The sequence below is a fragment of the Bubalus bubalis genome, chromosome 14 (assembly GCF_019923935.1).
Source record: "Bubalus bubalis isolate 160015118507 breed Murrah chromosome 14, NDDB_SH_1, whole genome shotgun sequence".
In the NCBI taxonomy this organism is placed as follows: Eukaryota; Metazoa; Chordata; class Mammalia; order Artiodactyla; family Bovidae; genus Bubalus; species Bubalus bubalis.
Genome location: NC_059170.1, coordinates 70,986,172 through 71,003,060, shown reverse-complemented (window position 1 = coordinate 71,003,060; position 16,889 = coordinate 70,986,172). Strand labels below are relative to the sequence as shown.

Genomic DNA, 16,889 nt, shown 5'->3' with positions numbered 1-16,889 from the left:
GAGGCTCAGGGAGACAGCGGGGTGGGCGGGACGCGTAACGCAGCTTCCGCGCACGCGCGGTGAGGCCTGTCTGACCGACCTTCAGCAGGGCCGGCGTCACCATGTTCTCTCGGGCGGGCGTCGCTGGCCTCTCGGCCTGGACCGTGCAGCCACAATGGTAATGGCAGGTCGCAGCGGGGATGAGAGGGTTGCGAGGGGTGGGAGAGCTCGGGTAGGGGAAGCAAGTGGGGAGGCGACTCGGACTGAACCGGGGTCTCAGGGCTGGCCAGGCCCCGGTCTCGCGGAGGCCGGCTGCAAGAGGCGCTCGGAACAGAAGGGCGCGCGAGGGCAGCGGAGACGGCGAGGTCGCGCCTCGTCTCCTGAGACGGGCCGGGGCGGGGTGAGGGCCGAGCGGAGTGGTCGTCAGGGACCTCGGTAGTGGACCTTGGGCCCAGTCAATTGCAGAGCGGCCTTGGATCTCCTCAGCGACTAATTAGACGCCTCGGAAGCCTCTGCTGCTCGCCAGGGCGACGGGCCTCGGGGAGGCCTTTGGAGGGCCCCAGGGAAGGTCCAACGAAAGGTTAAGGAGTGCTTTTGTCCTTGACGCCGTTTGAAACCCTGCGGTGCAGAGGGCAGTGAACTCCCAGCCCGTGTTGAGCACCTATTCTGCAGCAGGCGCCTTGCTGGGCACTGGTGAATGAAATAAGTGCCCTCGTGGGCAGCAAAAGAGACCTTAAAAATATTAAGGCGAGGAAGGGAAAGATACCTTAACTATCTCGAAACCGTTGTGCAGAAACAGTAGCCCTGCAAGGTCATGACATCATCATAAGGTCCCGAGGAGGAGGAGATAGACAGACTTGTAAGCGACATCCGTCCATTGCTATGCAAGTTTTAGGGATTTAAGTAAACATTGGTTTCTCCTCCATCCCCAGAAAAAGGCATGTTACAAGGCCTGGCAATAGGCAGATAAATGTTGGTTTGTGGTGGTGCTCTGTAATAGGATGAAATGTTTTGAAGCTAGGCAGTCTGGAAGGATTGCAGATAGGGTGCTAAGGGGATTGTTAGCTGTCGACTGGGTGTTTTAGCAATTACTTGGTTTTACAGTATAGGAGAATTCTAAGAAGCCACAGCACTAGATGTGTGTATCCTAATTTATGAGAAGGGACTCTAATACATTAATTAAAATAGGTATGTTTTCATTAAGCAGATAACTGATAAAAGATTTTCAGGGTAATGAAGAAACTAAATTTGATGTGAAAAACCTACACACAGATGTTAGTGGGTTTGCCGTGGAAGTCAAATTTTCTTTCCCCTATGTTGAAAAGAGTATTCATGGGGATGAAGTCAGCTTAGCTGGAGTCTCACTCATAGGTTGCCCCATTTCTTCATCACTCGGCACACATTTGTTGGGTGCTTGCCCAGCACCAAGTTGACACTGGGCAAAGTGCTGAAATGTGAAGGACAGACAGATACGGTCCTGATGAAGTTTGTAGGACAGCGTGTCTGACATGCAGCAGTGGTCTGCAAATGTCAGCTCTCCTTCCTTCTTTCCCATCTTGCTGTGCATGAATGTAACCTGTAAATATTTTTAGAACTTTAAGTCAGCCAAGTTGATCTTTTAAAAATGGACAGTTTCAGAAATGAGTACAAAATATTTTACCTTTAACTGTACAAAATCACTTTTTAAAAACCTGTAATCATTTGAGGATCCTTTAGTAAAGGATCATTTGAGCGTGCTCTCTGTCTGCAATGGAGAAGGCAATGGCAACCCACTCCAGGACTCTTGCCTGGAAAATCCCATGGACGGAGGAGTGTGGTAGGTCCCTGGGGTCGCAAAGAATCGGTTGCCACTGAACGACTTCACTTTCACTTTCTGTCTAAGATAACTACTGTGGGGGGCAGGGAGCTTAAACTGGAACCCCAGTGAGCAAATACATGTGGAAGTCCTGACCTTCATCAAATTGGTAGGTTGTGAATATTCATCAGACATCAGTGTTCCACCTTGGAGAGTAGACTCTGTCCTCTTCCTTTTTTTGGATGGACATATTCCATCATTCTTCGTGCCTGGTGTCTGTTTTGCTCCTGCCACTTCCTAGTCACTGTAATCGCCTTTTGAATTCAGCAATTAAAGCCGTCTTAATGTTTCATACTCCACAGAATTAATCTGAAAAGGAAGTACACCTTTGCCTTTATAGAACCAGGAAGAGGCATGTCCTTGGTTCTGTTTAGGTTAATGTGCAGTTTGTCATTGTTCCAGAGACGTTAGCATACTAATATTAACTGACTGGTAGGTTAAAATTATTTTAATTGTTTAGGGTGTCAGTAAAATAACAACTAAATTTTTGAAAATTAAACCTTTTTTTAAAAGCTCATTTAAGAGAATGGAAATAAGAAATTTGGTTGGGGAGGGAGTTTTTGATTTTTCTGCGTCAGAGGGAAAATATGTTTCTATTTCTCAGTGTTCCACCTTCTCTAAGATGGAACTGTTTTATATTAGGAAACCAATGGCCATAAGTGGACATGTAGATGTTGGAAAGGAAGGGAGAAGGCGTCTCAGAGGAGAGAAGGCAGGCCTTCATCTGAAACTGAGATAGCAGACACTTACTTTTAAATGTAAAAGCATGAGGCAGCAGTGTGTAGCATGCCAGGCGGAGTGGTGCCTAACTGCCCGGTTGCAGTCTTGGCCACCCTCAGGCTTGAATCCTGACTGCCTCGCTGTGCGGCCTTGTGCAGCTTACTCAGTGTCTTTATCATTTCCCCATCTGTTACATGGGGGTAATGGAGTGCCCCATTAATTGGATTGTTGTGAGGATTAAATGAGTATTTGTAAAGAAGTGAGGGTAGGGGGAGAAATGCTTGTGGGGACCCAGATGTATCCACTGAAAAATGAAAATGAATTTGTACGTACATGTTTTATCTATATAAACTAATGTGAGAAGGTAGAAACCTAATGAGGATGGATCGTGGATGGTAGTAAAGTTCTGGAAGTCATTTGATGGAGAGCCAGGGGTTGGACTTCCACCCCGGCATTCAGTATTCAGATTGCAGATACTTCATAATTTTCTTTTCCTCAGGAATTAGTGGATGCTGCTTCTTCCTTAATTTTTATGTTCACATCATATCAGATCAGATCAGTTGCTCAGTCGTGCTTGACTCTTTGCGACCCCATGAATCACAGCACACCGGGCCTCCCTGTCCATCACCAACTCCCGGAGTTCACTGAGACTCACGTCCATCGAGTCAGTGATGCCATCCAACCATCTCATCCTCTGTCGTCCCCTTCTCCTCCTGCTCCCAATCCCTCCCAGCATCAGAATCTTTTCCAATGAGTCAACTCTTCACATGAGGTGGCCAAAGTACTGGAGTTTCAGCTTCAGCATCATTCCTTCCAAAGAAATCCCAGGGCTGATCTCCTTCAGAATGGACTGGTTGGATCTCCTTGCAGTCCAAGGGACTCGCAAGAGTCTTCTCCAACACCACAGTTCAAAAGCATCATCAATTCTTCGGCGCTCAGCCTTCTTCACAGTCCAACTCTCACACCCATACATGACCACAGGAGAAACCATAGCCTTGACTAGACGAACCTTTGTTGGCAAAGTAATGTTTCTGCTTTTGAATATGCTGTCTAGGTTGGTCATAACTTTCCTTCCAGGGAGTAAGCGTCTTCTAATTTCATGGCTGCAGTCACCATCTGCAGTGATTTTGGAGCCCAGAAAAAGAAAGTCTGACGCTGTTTCCACTGTTTCCCCATCTATTTCCCATGAAGTGATGGGACCAGATGCCATGATCTTCGTTTTCTGAATGTTGAGCTTTAAGCCAACTTTTCACTCTCCACTTTCACTTTCATCAAGAGGCTTTTTACTTCCTCTTCACTTTCTGCTATAAGGGTGGTGTCATGTGCATATCTGAGGTTATTGATATTTCTCCTGGCAATCTTGATTCCAGCTTGTGCTTCTTCCAGTCCAGCGTTTCTCATGATGTACTCTGCATATAAGTTAAATAAGCAAGGTGACAATATGCAGCCTTGACGAACTCCTTTTGCTATTTGGAACCAGTCTGTTGTTCCATGTCCAGTTTTAACTGTTGCTTCCTGACCTGCATACAAATTTCTCAAGAGGCAGATCAGGTGGTCTGGTATTCCCATCTCTTTCAGAATTTTCCACAGTTTATTGTGATCCACACAGTCAAAGGCTTTGGCATAGTCAAGAAAGCAGAAATAGATGTTTTTCTGGAACTCTCTTGCTTTTTCAAAGATCCAGCGGATGTTGGCAATTTGATCTCTGGTTCCTCTGCCTTTTCTAAAACCAGCTTGAACATCAGGAAGTTCACGGTTCACATATTGCTGAAGCCTGGCTTGGAGAATTTTGAGCATTACTTTACTAGCATGTGAGATGAGTGCAATTGTGCCATAGTTTGAGCATTCTTTGGCATAGCCTTTCTTCGGGATTGGAATGAAAACTGACCTTTTCCAGTCCTGTGGCCACTGCTGAGTTTTCCAAATTTGCTGGCATATTGAGTGCAGCACTTTCACAGCATCATCTTTCAGGATCTGGAATAGCTCCACTGGAATTCTATCACCTCCAGTAGCTTTGTTCATAGTGATGCTTTCTAAGGCCCACTTGACTTCACATTCCAGGATGTCTGGCTCTAGGTCAGTGATCACACCATTGTGATTATCTGGGTCGTGACGCTCTTTTTTGTACAGTTCTTCTGTGTATTCTTGCCATGTCTCTTTAATATCTTCTGCTTCTGTTAGGTCCATACCATTTCTGTCCTTTATCAAGCCCATCTTTGCATGAAATGTTCCTCAGCATTATACGCTCCTTAAAATTCTTCCAAGCTGTCTGCAGTGAATCTCGCAGACCCCATCCTGTACTGACTCCTTCGGTTTTTCTCACACTGCCATGTGATCATAGGAGATCATGGCAGTCCACTATCTGTGCAATTTGCCCTCCATTGTTCTGGGTAAGCTTCCGGTTTCTTGGATAATCTCCCGACGATTTCTCAGGACAAGACAATTTTCTGGGACACACAGCTGATTCAGAACTTCCTTTATCTTCTCATTTGCAAAAACTATATTCAGTAGAGCAAGCTCTCCCTAAAGAGAGCTCAGATCAGCTCTTTTTATTTTGTTTTTCTATTTTATTTTTTTTTTTTTTTTTGCATCAACCATCATGTCTGTTGATAGTTACAAATCTGTCTCTAATCTCAAAATACCTCGTATTTTCCACAGACCCAGATCACATTTCCACCTGGTCCCATAGTACAATATCGCATTCAAAACTCATTATCACAAGTGAGAATCCCCCCTACCTAGCTTTTCTGTCTTGGTTAAATGACAGCACTGTCCACTCAGGTCTTAAGTTAGAAACCTTTGGGTCCGCTTGGTCTTAGATCTAGGCTCCCCTTGCTTTGCCAGCCTCTTGGTCCAGGGTCTTGCCTTCTCTTGTCTGGAAACTGCAAGCAGCTGCCCCTGTGGCCTCTGTGTCATCAAGATTCAGTATCATTCTGTGCTTTTCCTTGCCATCTGAGGTACTTTACTGAACAACTAAAGTTTCATCATTTCCCCACTACCTATAAAATAATATTTAAACTTACTAATGCAGGCTGTGTCTCCAGCTTCAAAACTGCAAACAGTTCCTTGGAATGCCCTAAGGCCCTCCTTTATGTACAATGTATGCTGCTGCTAAGGCGCTTCAGTCATGTCCGACTCTGTGCGACCCCATAGACGGCAGCCCACCAGGCTCCCCTGTCCCTGGGATTCTCCAGGCAAGATGTATAGATTCCTCAGTTCTTCCTTGGCGATTTCCAGGCCAACAGGTGCTTGATGGATTTAAGAGCTGAAAGATGATGTATGTTCTATAACATGTTGTCTTCACCAGTAAGGGGAAGAGCCTCTCATATTTAGCTTTAACTGTTACTATTTTTGACTTTTATGTGTTAGCGCTTTAAAGACTAGAAAAATATTTAATGTAAAATTTATGTAAATCTTAAGTTTGCATGAATCTTGTTTATGAGATAATAGTATGCTTATTGGGAGAAGGCGATGGCACGCCACTCCAGTATTCTTGCCTGGAAAATCCCATGGACAGAGGAGCCTGGTAGGTTGCAGTCCATGGGGTCGCTAAGAGTCGGACATGACTGAAGCGACTTAGCAGCAGCAGCAGTATGCTTATTGTGGTCAGAGACCAAGTCCTGGAGTAGAGTATCTGCTCCATAAAAGCTCACTGGATTGAGTTGGAACAGTTAAGAATTGGTTTTTAAATTCTACTTTGACACATGTGGTCATGTTAGAATGTATGATTGACCCTAAAGTGTTATGTTATTTATTGGTGAAATGAGGAAGTCAGGAGCTTGCTTGGGAACTGAGCAATCGTTTTTAGAAGTGGCTGACCTTGAGTTTAAGAATAACTGGATAGCCTGACAAGGGGAAGGACTGTCTGTCATGGAAACAATATAGGCTAAGACATGGAGTCGGAAATAGAGCCTGTGTGAATGCCATGTGACCTCAGTGGAAGCTTTATGTTAGGGCAACTAGAAACAGACCTTTCAAACAGGGCTTGATATCCATATTAGGGGGTTTATATATATCCATATATATTCAGAGTCTTATTATTTGATAGATTGTTTCTTTATGGGCCACTCTTTAAGTCCATATATTAACTTTGGAAGTTTCTGGAGCTTTTTCCCAAAAAACTAAAAAAAAATTTTTGCCATCTTTATTTTCAGGATCCAAGTTCGAAATATGGCAACTTTGAAAGATAGTAAGTACTTTATCTCAATATGCGAATTAAGAAAAACTAAATTTTGCCAAATAAAAATACTTCTGAAAGTGTGCTGCTTTAGCCCATTTACGTACTTGGTTAAAATGGACAGTGAATCTATGTCATGTGTCTGTGGCGTTGGAAGAAACCGCTGTGACGTAACACATGGTGGCTGTGCTTCTGTTGTCTGTAGAATGATAATCAGAAAAAACTGTACTCTGTGTGGCGGGTAAAATGTTATGGGACTTGTTTTTGGTTGAAAGCCATTTTCAATGCCATTTAATGTTTTACATGCATAATTTAATGTTACATTGCTGTTTTTGCTTGCTGTCCATATAGCGCAAGGTCTGACTTAGTGGTACTCGACTATTAACTCTAATATGAAGCCTAGTTTGGCAGATGGTCTAACTGCTAGTTATTCTACCTTGCAGTTTAGGAAAATATTTCCATAAATTCACAAATGAAATCATAATTCCTTTATCTTAACACAGCACTTATGTTTTTCAGTTACCAGGCGACTAAAATCAATCAAAAACATCCAGAAGATTACCAAGTCTATGAAAATGGTAGCAGCAGCGAAATACGCCCGAGCTGAGAGGGAGCTAAAACCCGCCCGAGTGTATGGAGTGGGGTCCTTGGGTAAGAGGGGCGTGCAGTCAGATTACAAAGACCTTTTAAGCTAGAGATCGCGGTCCTGAGCACTTACAGGCACTCACGGTCATGGCAGCCCTGTGCAGGCGGGCACTATTGGAGCCCCAGCTTTGCAGAGGAGAAAACCCAAGTCCAGTACAGTCGTGACTTTACCTGCATGGCTTGGCATCCAAGCCTGTCTCTATTCATCACTGTATGTGTTCACCTCCCTTTTAAAGTACTCTGAAAGATTGTTCCTAGATTATTAAATATGCCATCAAAAGATCATGGGGTTTAGTGCATCAGACTCAGATGCTTGATTTTATCCTGTTACAATATGATGTGATCTTTTAGGACTGCAGGTTGGGGTGGGGGTACCCTGCAGTGGAATTTGACTCAACAGTCATGGCTATGATTGAGTATATGGACAGAGTGTTGAAAGAGCAGCTGTAAAGGAGGAAAAAAGATATATCTGTATTATCTGTATTAATCTGTTAGAAATTAACTTTCTGCAGGAGTTTTCTTGTGTTTATATTTCTTGAGCATGCATTCATACTGCTACCGAAAGTTTTGTATGAGAAAATGATAGCATTCCATGCTTCAGTTGAAATGACTCCTTGCTTTGAAAATGCCATACTGGGACCTCCCTGGCAGTCCGCTGGTTAAGACTTCACCTTCTGTGCAAGGGGTGCACGTTCAGTCCCTGGTCAGGGAGCTTAGATCCCACATGCCTCATGGCCAAGAAACCAAAACATTGGACAGAAACAATATTGTAACAAAATCAATGAAGACTTTTTTAAAAATAAAAATACTGTATTTAGTTTCACTTAGCAGTATAGGAGAGACTTGTTCCATTAGGTTTTAGCCATCTTTAACAACACCAGCTGTTTGCTCTTATGAGTCCTGTTCTCTGCTGGGCTTAATGAAGAAATTGACTTGGATATCTGATTAGAATATTTGTGGTATAATATTAAAAATTCATCTTTCTTTATTTTTTAAAATTTTATCTTTAAACTTTACAATATCGTATTGGTTTTGCCAAATATCAAAATGAATCCGCCACAGGTATACATGTGTTCCCCATCCTGAACTCCCCTCCCTCCTCCCTCCCCACACCATCCTTCTGGGTCGTCCCAATGCACCAGCGCCAAGCATCCAGTATCGTGCATCGAACCTGGACTGGCAACTCGTTTCATACATGATATTATACATGTTTCAATGCCATTCTCCCAAATCTTCCCATGCTCTCCCTCTCCCACAGAGTCCATAAGACTGTTCTATACATCAGTGTCTCTTTTGGTGTCTCGTATACAGGGTTATTGTTACCATCTTTCTAAATTCCATATATATGTGTTAGTATACTGTATTGGTGTTTTTCTTTCTGGCTTACTTCACTGTGTATAATAGGCTCCCATTTCATCCACCTCATTAGAACTGATTCAAATGTATTCTTTTTAATGGCTGAGTAATACTCCATTGTGTATATGTACCACAGCTTTCTTATCCATTCATCTGCTGATGGACATCTAGGTTGCTTCCATGTCCTGGCTATTATAAACAGTGCTGTGATGAACATTGGGGTACACGTGTCTCTTTCCCTTCTGGTTTCCTCAGTGTGTATGCCCAGCAGTGGGATTGCTGGATCATAAGGCAGTTCTATTTCCAGTTTTTTAAGGAATCTCCACACTGTTCTCCATAGTGGCTATACTAGTTTGCATTCCCACCAACAGTGTAAGAGGGTTCCCTTTTCTCCACACCCTCTCCAGCATTTATTACTTGTAGACTTTTGGATCACAGCCATTCTGACTGGCGTGAAATGGTACCTCATAGTGGTTTTGATTTGCATTTCTCTGATAATGAGTGATGTTGAGCATCTTTTCATGTGTTTGTTAGCCATCTGTATGTCTTCTTTGGAGAAATGTCTATTTAGTTCTTTGGCCCATTTTTTGATTGGGTCATTAAAAATTCAAGTCAAGGCTGCCAGTCAACTTCTAAGTCCTTCAAACTGAAAAAATGTTAACTGCTGGATATTAAATGGCTAATCTTTAAAATATTTAAGAACTTTAAATAGGAATTTTATTTTTTATGCTGTACAATATAAAAGATAAAAAGAAACTTAAAAGGAATATTCTCTTCACTTCCCTGAACTTTAGAGTTAGTATGTACCTTTCTCCACCTTTTATGGAGGGTTCTCAAGTATTGAAATTTGAGAGTCCTGCTCTAATTGAAGAAGGGTAATAGGAATTTTGTTGAAGTGGGGGCATGTGGCAGCCATGAGGATGCAGTTTCCAACTAGAGAGACAGCTGCTGAAACCATCCTATGTTTGCACCCGAGACATGCTTCCCACGAGCTCCTCCTGACAGATGGGGTGCTCAGGCTGCATGTTCTGTGGAGACCTGGGGCTCCCTGGCAGCCTTGCTGAGCTTTCCCTCGACTGCTCTGCAGGCCAGGAAGCTGCCTCCTCATCTTTCTTCCCACTGGTCAGACAGGCATCGCAGCGTGATGGCTCTTCTGACCTCCTTCCTGTGTCTTCTCTCAGGCATTTTCCCAGTAAAATCCATGTGTATTGAACCCTATTTGAATCCCTCTTGGCTTCTGCTTCTTCGAAGATCAGACCAACAAAGTGAGGCTGTAAAAGTAACACCCAAAGTAAAATGGCATCCATTATTTTAATGTCAGTAGTTTTCATAAAAGCTCGCTGTGCAGATATATGAATAGTTCAGTAAATATTTACTCCCTGCTTTCTTGGTTGTACTCTGAAGATTTTAATTATTTAAAAATTTGGTAAGTCTAGATAAGTCGTCACTTCTCTAAGTCTGGCCTCTTTACAAGCTGATTGTACTAGTGATTTCTTTTAGTCAGTGCTTAGATAACTTTGTGTCTAGAGACCTCTTAACAGAGATTTAGACCTTTATGGTTTTCAACCTCTTTGTAAATGAAATAAGTGCAAAGATACTTGATAAGTAAAGGCATCGTTTTGTGAATTAGGGGTTATTGCTGTATTTAGTGTAATTACACCTTTTTTTTTTTTTTTTTGAAGCTCTGTATGAAAAGGCTGATATTAAGACTCCTGAAGACAAGAAGAAGCACCTCATCATCGGTGTGTCCTCGGACCGAGGGCTCTGTGGTGCTATTCACTCCTCGGTTGCTAAACAGATGAAAAGCGAGGCGGCCAACCTTGCAGCAGCTGGGAAAGAAGTTAAGATTATTGGAGTTGGTGATAAAATCAGGAGTATACTTCACAGGTAATATAAATACATATTGTTTATTCAGAAGGCTGCAGGTGTGAGTAAAGGGCATTTTCTTTAATAGTTGATTTAAGCAAGGTGTCTTTTTGGTTGCCATTTTATACACACGGAGAAGCTTTGTTTTGTTTCAAGTTTTGTTCCAGGATATCTTAGAATGTGTAGATTTCCCTTGTTTTTTACTTGTCATTTGCTTCTCCTTCTTCCAAACCATAAATGGAATACAATAGGAGTGTCAGAAGCTAAGGGCTTTTTTTTTTTTTTTTTTTTTAATGAGGACTCTGAGGAGTTGTCATGGCCTGGAAATGCCAGAAATGAGTAACAGTTAATTAGAATTGGCAGGAGAGGAGTAAAGGCAGAGAGAGAGATAAGGCGAGAAAAGGTGATTGTGAGTCCTCAGTTCTGGGCAGGCTCTGAAGGATGGGTGATCATAATAACGTAGGGGGTACCTTAATTCAGTGAACACCGCATTCTCCACTCAAAATACACTTGATTCATAGAGTATTTTTGCCTTGTTCCTTGCGCAGAAGTATTCCGCTCAGCTGTTACAGATGATCTCTTCGTTTTCTCATAGGACTCATTCTGACCAGTTTCTGGTGACATTCAAAGAAGTGGGGAGGAGGCCCCCTACCTTTGGGGATGCGTCAGTCATTGCCCTTGAGCTGTTAAATTCTGGATACGAATTTGATGAAGGGTCTATCATCTTTAACCGATTCAGGCAAGAAAAATGTTGGAATCCAAGCTTTTTTATGTTCAGATTTTTTTCAGTTGAGTAAATGTCTCCTTAATAGTGTGAAATTATAATCTTGGAATTTACATTAGTTTTTGCCATTTCTAGGTCTGTCATCTCCTACAAGACAGAAGAAAAGCCCATCTTTTCCCTTGACACCATTTCAAGTGCTGGTAAGTATATTTTGTATGACAAGTATTTTTCCTATGAAACGAGAGATTTGCAGATTGAGGAAAACAGTATTTGTCAGGGTGGCTTTTTTTCAGCAGTAACAAAAATGTTGAGTTGTTTCTATCATCATCTATTAGCAGCTTCCATGAAACCATAAAACATTCATTGTATAAATAAATATCCATTGGGGGTCAACATTATATATGAAAGTCATCATTGCTCAGTGAAGCATTCTGGAAATAATACTCAGGAATCAATTTCATTTTCCTCTCCTATATATTATATTTCTTCTATTCTAAGAGGTACACTTTTTAATGTCTCTAAAATTGAGGTGCTTCTACCAGTCAGTAACATCATTTTTAATTGGCTGTGTTACTTTATTTCTTCATGGTATATAAAATAGGAGTTACATGATCCTCTGCATCTTAAGTCAACGATGTGCAGCCCTGTCTCATTTTACCCTAATGAAGACTTTTTGAATGCGCTGCTAAATTTCTGCTGCCTAATTGCTGAAATGCAGAGCAGCCTCTAACTCTTTGACTCATATTCTCAGAAGAACTTTCCCTCCCTCATTGTCTTGACACTGTCAAATTTCTCCAATAACCACATGATTGAGTTGGGATTTTTATATCACAGTATACAAGTCTCATTTCTCTCCTTAATTTCTCTATTGAAAAACTCGGTCCCGGACTGTGCTGGCTTAGTCCAGGGCACTCTGCTAGATGCTCTCCAGAGGCTCTATACCTGTGAAATGTAGGGCTGTTACTTTAAATGTCAGCCTCTTGAGTTTTATGAAGTTAAGCATTTCAAGTAGAATACCAAGTGCTTTGTTTACACATCATGTTTTACTGAAAATCTGCTATAATCTATAGTATGAAAATAGATGAAGCTTTTAGAACTGTGTCTTTTAACCAGTCTCACATTGACTTCTCTGTGATTATAAAGGATTTTTGCACCAGGAAGCTTCTTGATTAAATCAGTTTTTGCATTTCAACAGAGAGCATGAGTATCTACGATGACATTGATGCTGATGTGCTGCGGAATTACCAGGAATACAGCCTGGCCAACATCATCTACTACTCCCTGAAGGAATCCACCACGAGTGAACAGAGCGCCAGGATGACGGCCATGGACAATGCCAGCAAGAATGCTTGTAAGTGCCCGGCACAGTCTGAGGGCTTCCCTTTGCTGAGGCTGCATGGAGGCCCTCGCTCATATCAAAGGGTGTTAGCAATTCTGGAAGAGGAGCAGGAGAGCTGGGGTCTGGTCCTGGGCTCTGCCACTGATCCTGTGAGGATAGAAAAGTTATATTCTTCTCCTTAAAGGAAGTAACGTCTTACTTGGTAGGAAGTAAGTGTGCAAGTACTTTAATTCTTGGAAGATACAAAAAAAATATGTCTCCATAACATTTTTCAAGAGGCCAGTTCCACTACCTGAAAAGAGACAGAATCTTATTTTTTAATTAAACAACTTACATCTCATGAGTGAGTTAGTGAGCAAGGTATTCTTTTCTGGTTTTAAATCTTGTTGTCTAATCTTCGTTTTGTTTGTAGCTGAAATGATTGACAAATTGACTCTGACATTCAATCGCACCCGCCAAGCTGTCATCACCAAAGAGCTGATAGAAATCATCTCTGGTGCTGCGGCTCTGTAAGTAACTGAGCATTGCCTTCAGCATTCTTGTCTCATAGTGCCTGCTCGTTTATCCTTGGCTCGTTTATGTCCCCTTCTCCCCTTTTTTGGTCTGTTACAGCAAAAAAATGATCTATTGCTTAATCTTGTTTGCTTACTCTTAGAATATAAAGATTTGATGAAAATGAGATCTCTAGAGTATTTTTGATTGTTTCAGCTGAAACATTCAGGCTTAGTTTATGAGTTACTGGTTTTCGGTTTGTTTTTTTTAAAATCTGTAAATTATTGAATGGTGGTAGGGTCAGGAAGTTTTTAAGTAAGTTTTCTGTATCAGTACTGTCCTTCGATAGTTCTTAAAATACCGCTGTCCTTAAGAAAATGTCTTGGTTGTTTAGCTAGATATGTTAATGTTTGTAACCAGGGTTACAGTAATGGGAAATCTATAAAAAAGGATTACGTTGAACACCCATTACATGCCTCATATAGTGCTAAAGGGTGGGATCCTTTGTCCCAAGGCGTTTACATCCTAATAGGATAAGAAAACATAGACAATTGTAGACAATTGTGCTGAAAGATAAAATGTGTATTAAGTAATCTTTGACTCATTCTCTCACCTCCTGCTAATTGGTCACCACGTTCTCTAAATCTTACCTTCTTCTAAATATCCCTTGACTTTCTCCCCTTTATGCCCTCTGAATGCATCTTTGTCATTTCTCTCCCAAATTAGGAAATATATTTTTTAAGTGGCACATGCTTTTTCCTGAAATGTCATTCTTTTTTTCCCCTGCACCCTTAATCCTCCACCTGACTGACTTCTGTTTGTCCTTCATAACGGAGCTGGGGGACTCCTTTCCCCCAGAAAACCCTCCTTTGTGGTGTGAGTGGGGCTATTTCCCGTGTTTCCCTCCATCACAGCACTTACACCATTTTATTAGGAACTGCCCTTAGGTTTGTCTGTGTCCTGTGGCTTGAGAGGGGCCATGTCTCGTTCACTTTTGTAGCTTCATCACCTGGCATGCACTTCCTTAGTAAATATTTGTGGAGTGAATGAATGGTAAGCCATGAGTGTATTAAGAACTGGAATTTTAGAAGAGACAGAAATAACACTTTGCTGAGTATATGAGTATGTGGGTCCAGGTTTAAGACTCGGGGAAAGGTTCATCGCTAAGGTGACATAGAAGTTGGTCCTTTTTGTCTCTGGAGGATGGAAATGGGCAGGATTCCAGAGACACACACAAACTGGTTGAGACCATTCTGTCAGTGTTGGTTGGCTCCATCAGCTCTGCTGTCCTAAACAGCCTTCCTTCTCTTATTTTGCTTTCAAGCCTGCGTTTGAACCATCTGTCCTCCTGGTCACTACTGCTCTGTTAGCATCAGCGTCCAGGCAGTGATGAGTGGTCCTGCCACTTTCCAGCTTGACAGAGACAGTTAAGATGCTCTCCCTGCAACACAGTTGTTTTCTATGACATGCGAGCTAGGATGGGGTTAAGCAGGTGTATTATTCGTGTCCTCCTTGCTGTACATTCTACTGCTTCTCCGGTGGCGAGTGTGCCTAGGCCTGGGGGAAAGAACTGCACTCTGAAGGTCTGGGGGCTGTGAGATGCAGAGAGCCAGGGGAAAGAGGAATGGATGCTCGGAATAAATGGAGGCTACAGCCTCTGCAGAGTGGAGGACCCAGCTCTTGATTAGGAATATGGGGACCTGACTGAAAGTAGCAAATGCAGAGAAATGAGAAGGAGATTGGGACATGAAGAATGAGACTTTTAATAACAGTTCAAATAACTGGAAATTGACTATTCAGTTTTCACTTTCTAGAAAGGCAGGCTAAATCCTTTATTAAAGGTTAGCTATGCAGACCTTAATAATCCTCATGATGGATTATTTATATGAAATGAACCTGCATGCTCTGTAACCTGTCAGCTCTTCTGCTTAAAGGCTAGTATTTAATACAAACACATTTCACTATTTGGTAATAAAAGGCATGAGTAAACCATATTTGAGGTGCCAAGTGTTAGTTGCTAGCTTAAATTAAAAAAAAAAAATTATATACTACTTATAGCAAAGTTGTGGTTTAAAGTATGCTTTCATAGTCCTGCCTACTTGCATGAACATGGTTTTATTACTCTAACCAGATTCAGGTCTGTAATGTTTTCTAACAATTAGTGACTCTGTTTCAAGGAACTCTTTTGGTAAGTATTTATGTGATATACTCAAGGTAGTGAATGAGGAAATGGGCTTTTCTAGTTGGAAATTGTACATGATTAACCAGCATGGATTGCTTCCTGACCTGCTTGTTTTCTGTTTGTGTTTTCCTTCTAATATAATAACCCAGGGACTAATGAAAATCAAGTTTCATCCTCAGACAAGAGGTAAAGTGGTAATTCACACCCTCCCCCCATCCCATCAGAAAACAAACCCAGTCAGAGAGAATTGAAACTAATTCAGCAACAGGGAAACTGATTTCTTGGGAGATGAGACTGGCCGGCTATTAGGGCAGCAGTCAGATTGTGGGAGCACATGGCTGATGCTAGGGGTCTTTTTTTTTCCTTCTTAAATATATTAAAACTACAAGGATAAAGAATCAGCATTTCTTTGCAGTACTAAAAGCAGGCTGGTGAAGAACAGTGGTTCTCAGACTTCCTGGTCTCAGAACCCCTTGAAGTCTGAGTCTGCAAAAGATAGCTCAGTCCTCTCCACTTCTCTATTCATTCTGTTCTGACATTGCAGGTCATGTAGGTTCTGGAAAACTCCACCATGTACTCTTAAGAATGAGAATAAAACAGGCAAGCAGCATTGTTACAGAAATTAGTTTTGCCCTCACAGACCCCATGAAAAGGTCCCCACACCAAAACTTGAGAACCACTAGTGTATAGAGGAACAGTTTATTATGTAGAGTCAGTTCAAGTCCCACTTTAGATACATATTATCTCTTGATATGTTTAATTTCCAAAAAAAAATTGTTTGATTTTTATTTGTTGTATACTTTTATTTTTCAGGTAAAGAAGAATTCAGCAAGCTGATTTTGTTTTTAGCTTACTGCTGTCCTTGTCAGAAGAATATATTGGTCCATTGTTCAGATTACTAAAGACAGCAAGATATTTGTAAATTATCTTACAATAAATGACTCAACATAAAATCACTGCTTTTTTTTTTTTTTACTATTTTTATATAAGAACAACCATTTTCAAACTGAGATCTTACAACACTTCAAAATATTAACATACTTGTATTAAAATTTCTTAGTAAGAAGCTAGTTGAAGAGGCTCTTGTGATTTTTTGGTTTCTTAACAGCCATGGAAAGCCTGGCTTCTGAGGGGTCACAGAGTGGAAGGAAGAGGTGCCAGCCACAACCCCAAGCCAGGCCTCCCTGCCTGTCACCCTCAGAAGACCACCAGCGCAAGGCAACAGTGCCATGTCCGAGTCATTCACTGTTGTATAGAGGGTGGAGAATTCCAGGGACGCACTGACTCTAAATAAATGTTTAAATCTTTTCCAAGGACTGAGAACCATTTCAGTAGGGTATTCACTTCACATTCACATTTAGATAGCCATTAACTTTGGGCACGTGAGCTATTCTACAGAACGAGCTGGCCCTGCCAAAATGTTGGGATTTTTTTTTCCTATTTAAGAGGATTTAGGGCTACAGTCCATGGGGGTTGCAAAGAGTCAGACATGACTTGAGTGACTAACACTTAACTTTTTTAGGGGTTTTTTTATTGCAAAAGTAATACAGGAAT

At 41.7% G+C, this 16,889-nt stretch overlaps 1 protein-coding gene across 3 annotated transcripts; it reads left to right on the top strand.

Annotated features, from left to right (window-relative positions):
• The first annotated feature begins 16 nt into the window (after positions 1-16).
• On the top strand, positions 17-16,288 carry ATP5F1C (ATP synthase F1 subunit gamma). Of its 3 annotated transcripts, XM_006078060.4 has the most exons (10): positions 18-157; positions 6,709-6,743; positions 7,251-7,382; positions 10,415-10,619; positions 11,194-11,337; positions 11,458-11,522; positions 12,518-12,673; positions 13,074-13,170; positions 15,485-15,521; positions 16,149-16,288. In XM_006078060.4, exons 1-9 carry the CDS (start codon positions 102-104, stop codon positions 15,489-15,491), a joined length of 897 nt encoding a protein of 298 aa, XP_006078122.3. In that variant the 5' UTR covers positions 18-101; the 3' UTR covers positions 15,492-15,521; positions 16,149-16,288. The 3 variants fall into 3 exon arrangements, with proteins under 3 accessions (XP_006078123.3, XP_006078124.3, XP_006078122.3); XM_006078061.4 differs by lacking the exon at positions 15,485-15,521 and having other exon boundaries at positions 17-157; XM_006078062.4 differs by lacking the exons at positions 15,485-15,521; positions 16,149-16,288 and having other exon boundaries at positions 17-157; positions 13,074-13,174.
• Positions 16,289-16,889: the final 601 nt, after the last annotated feature.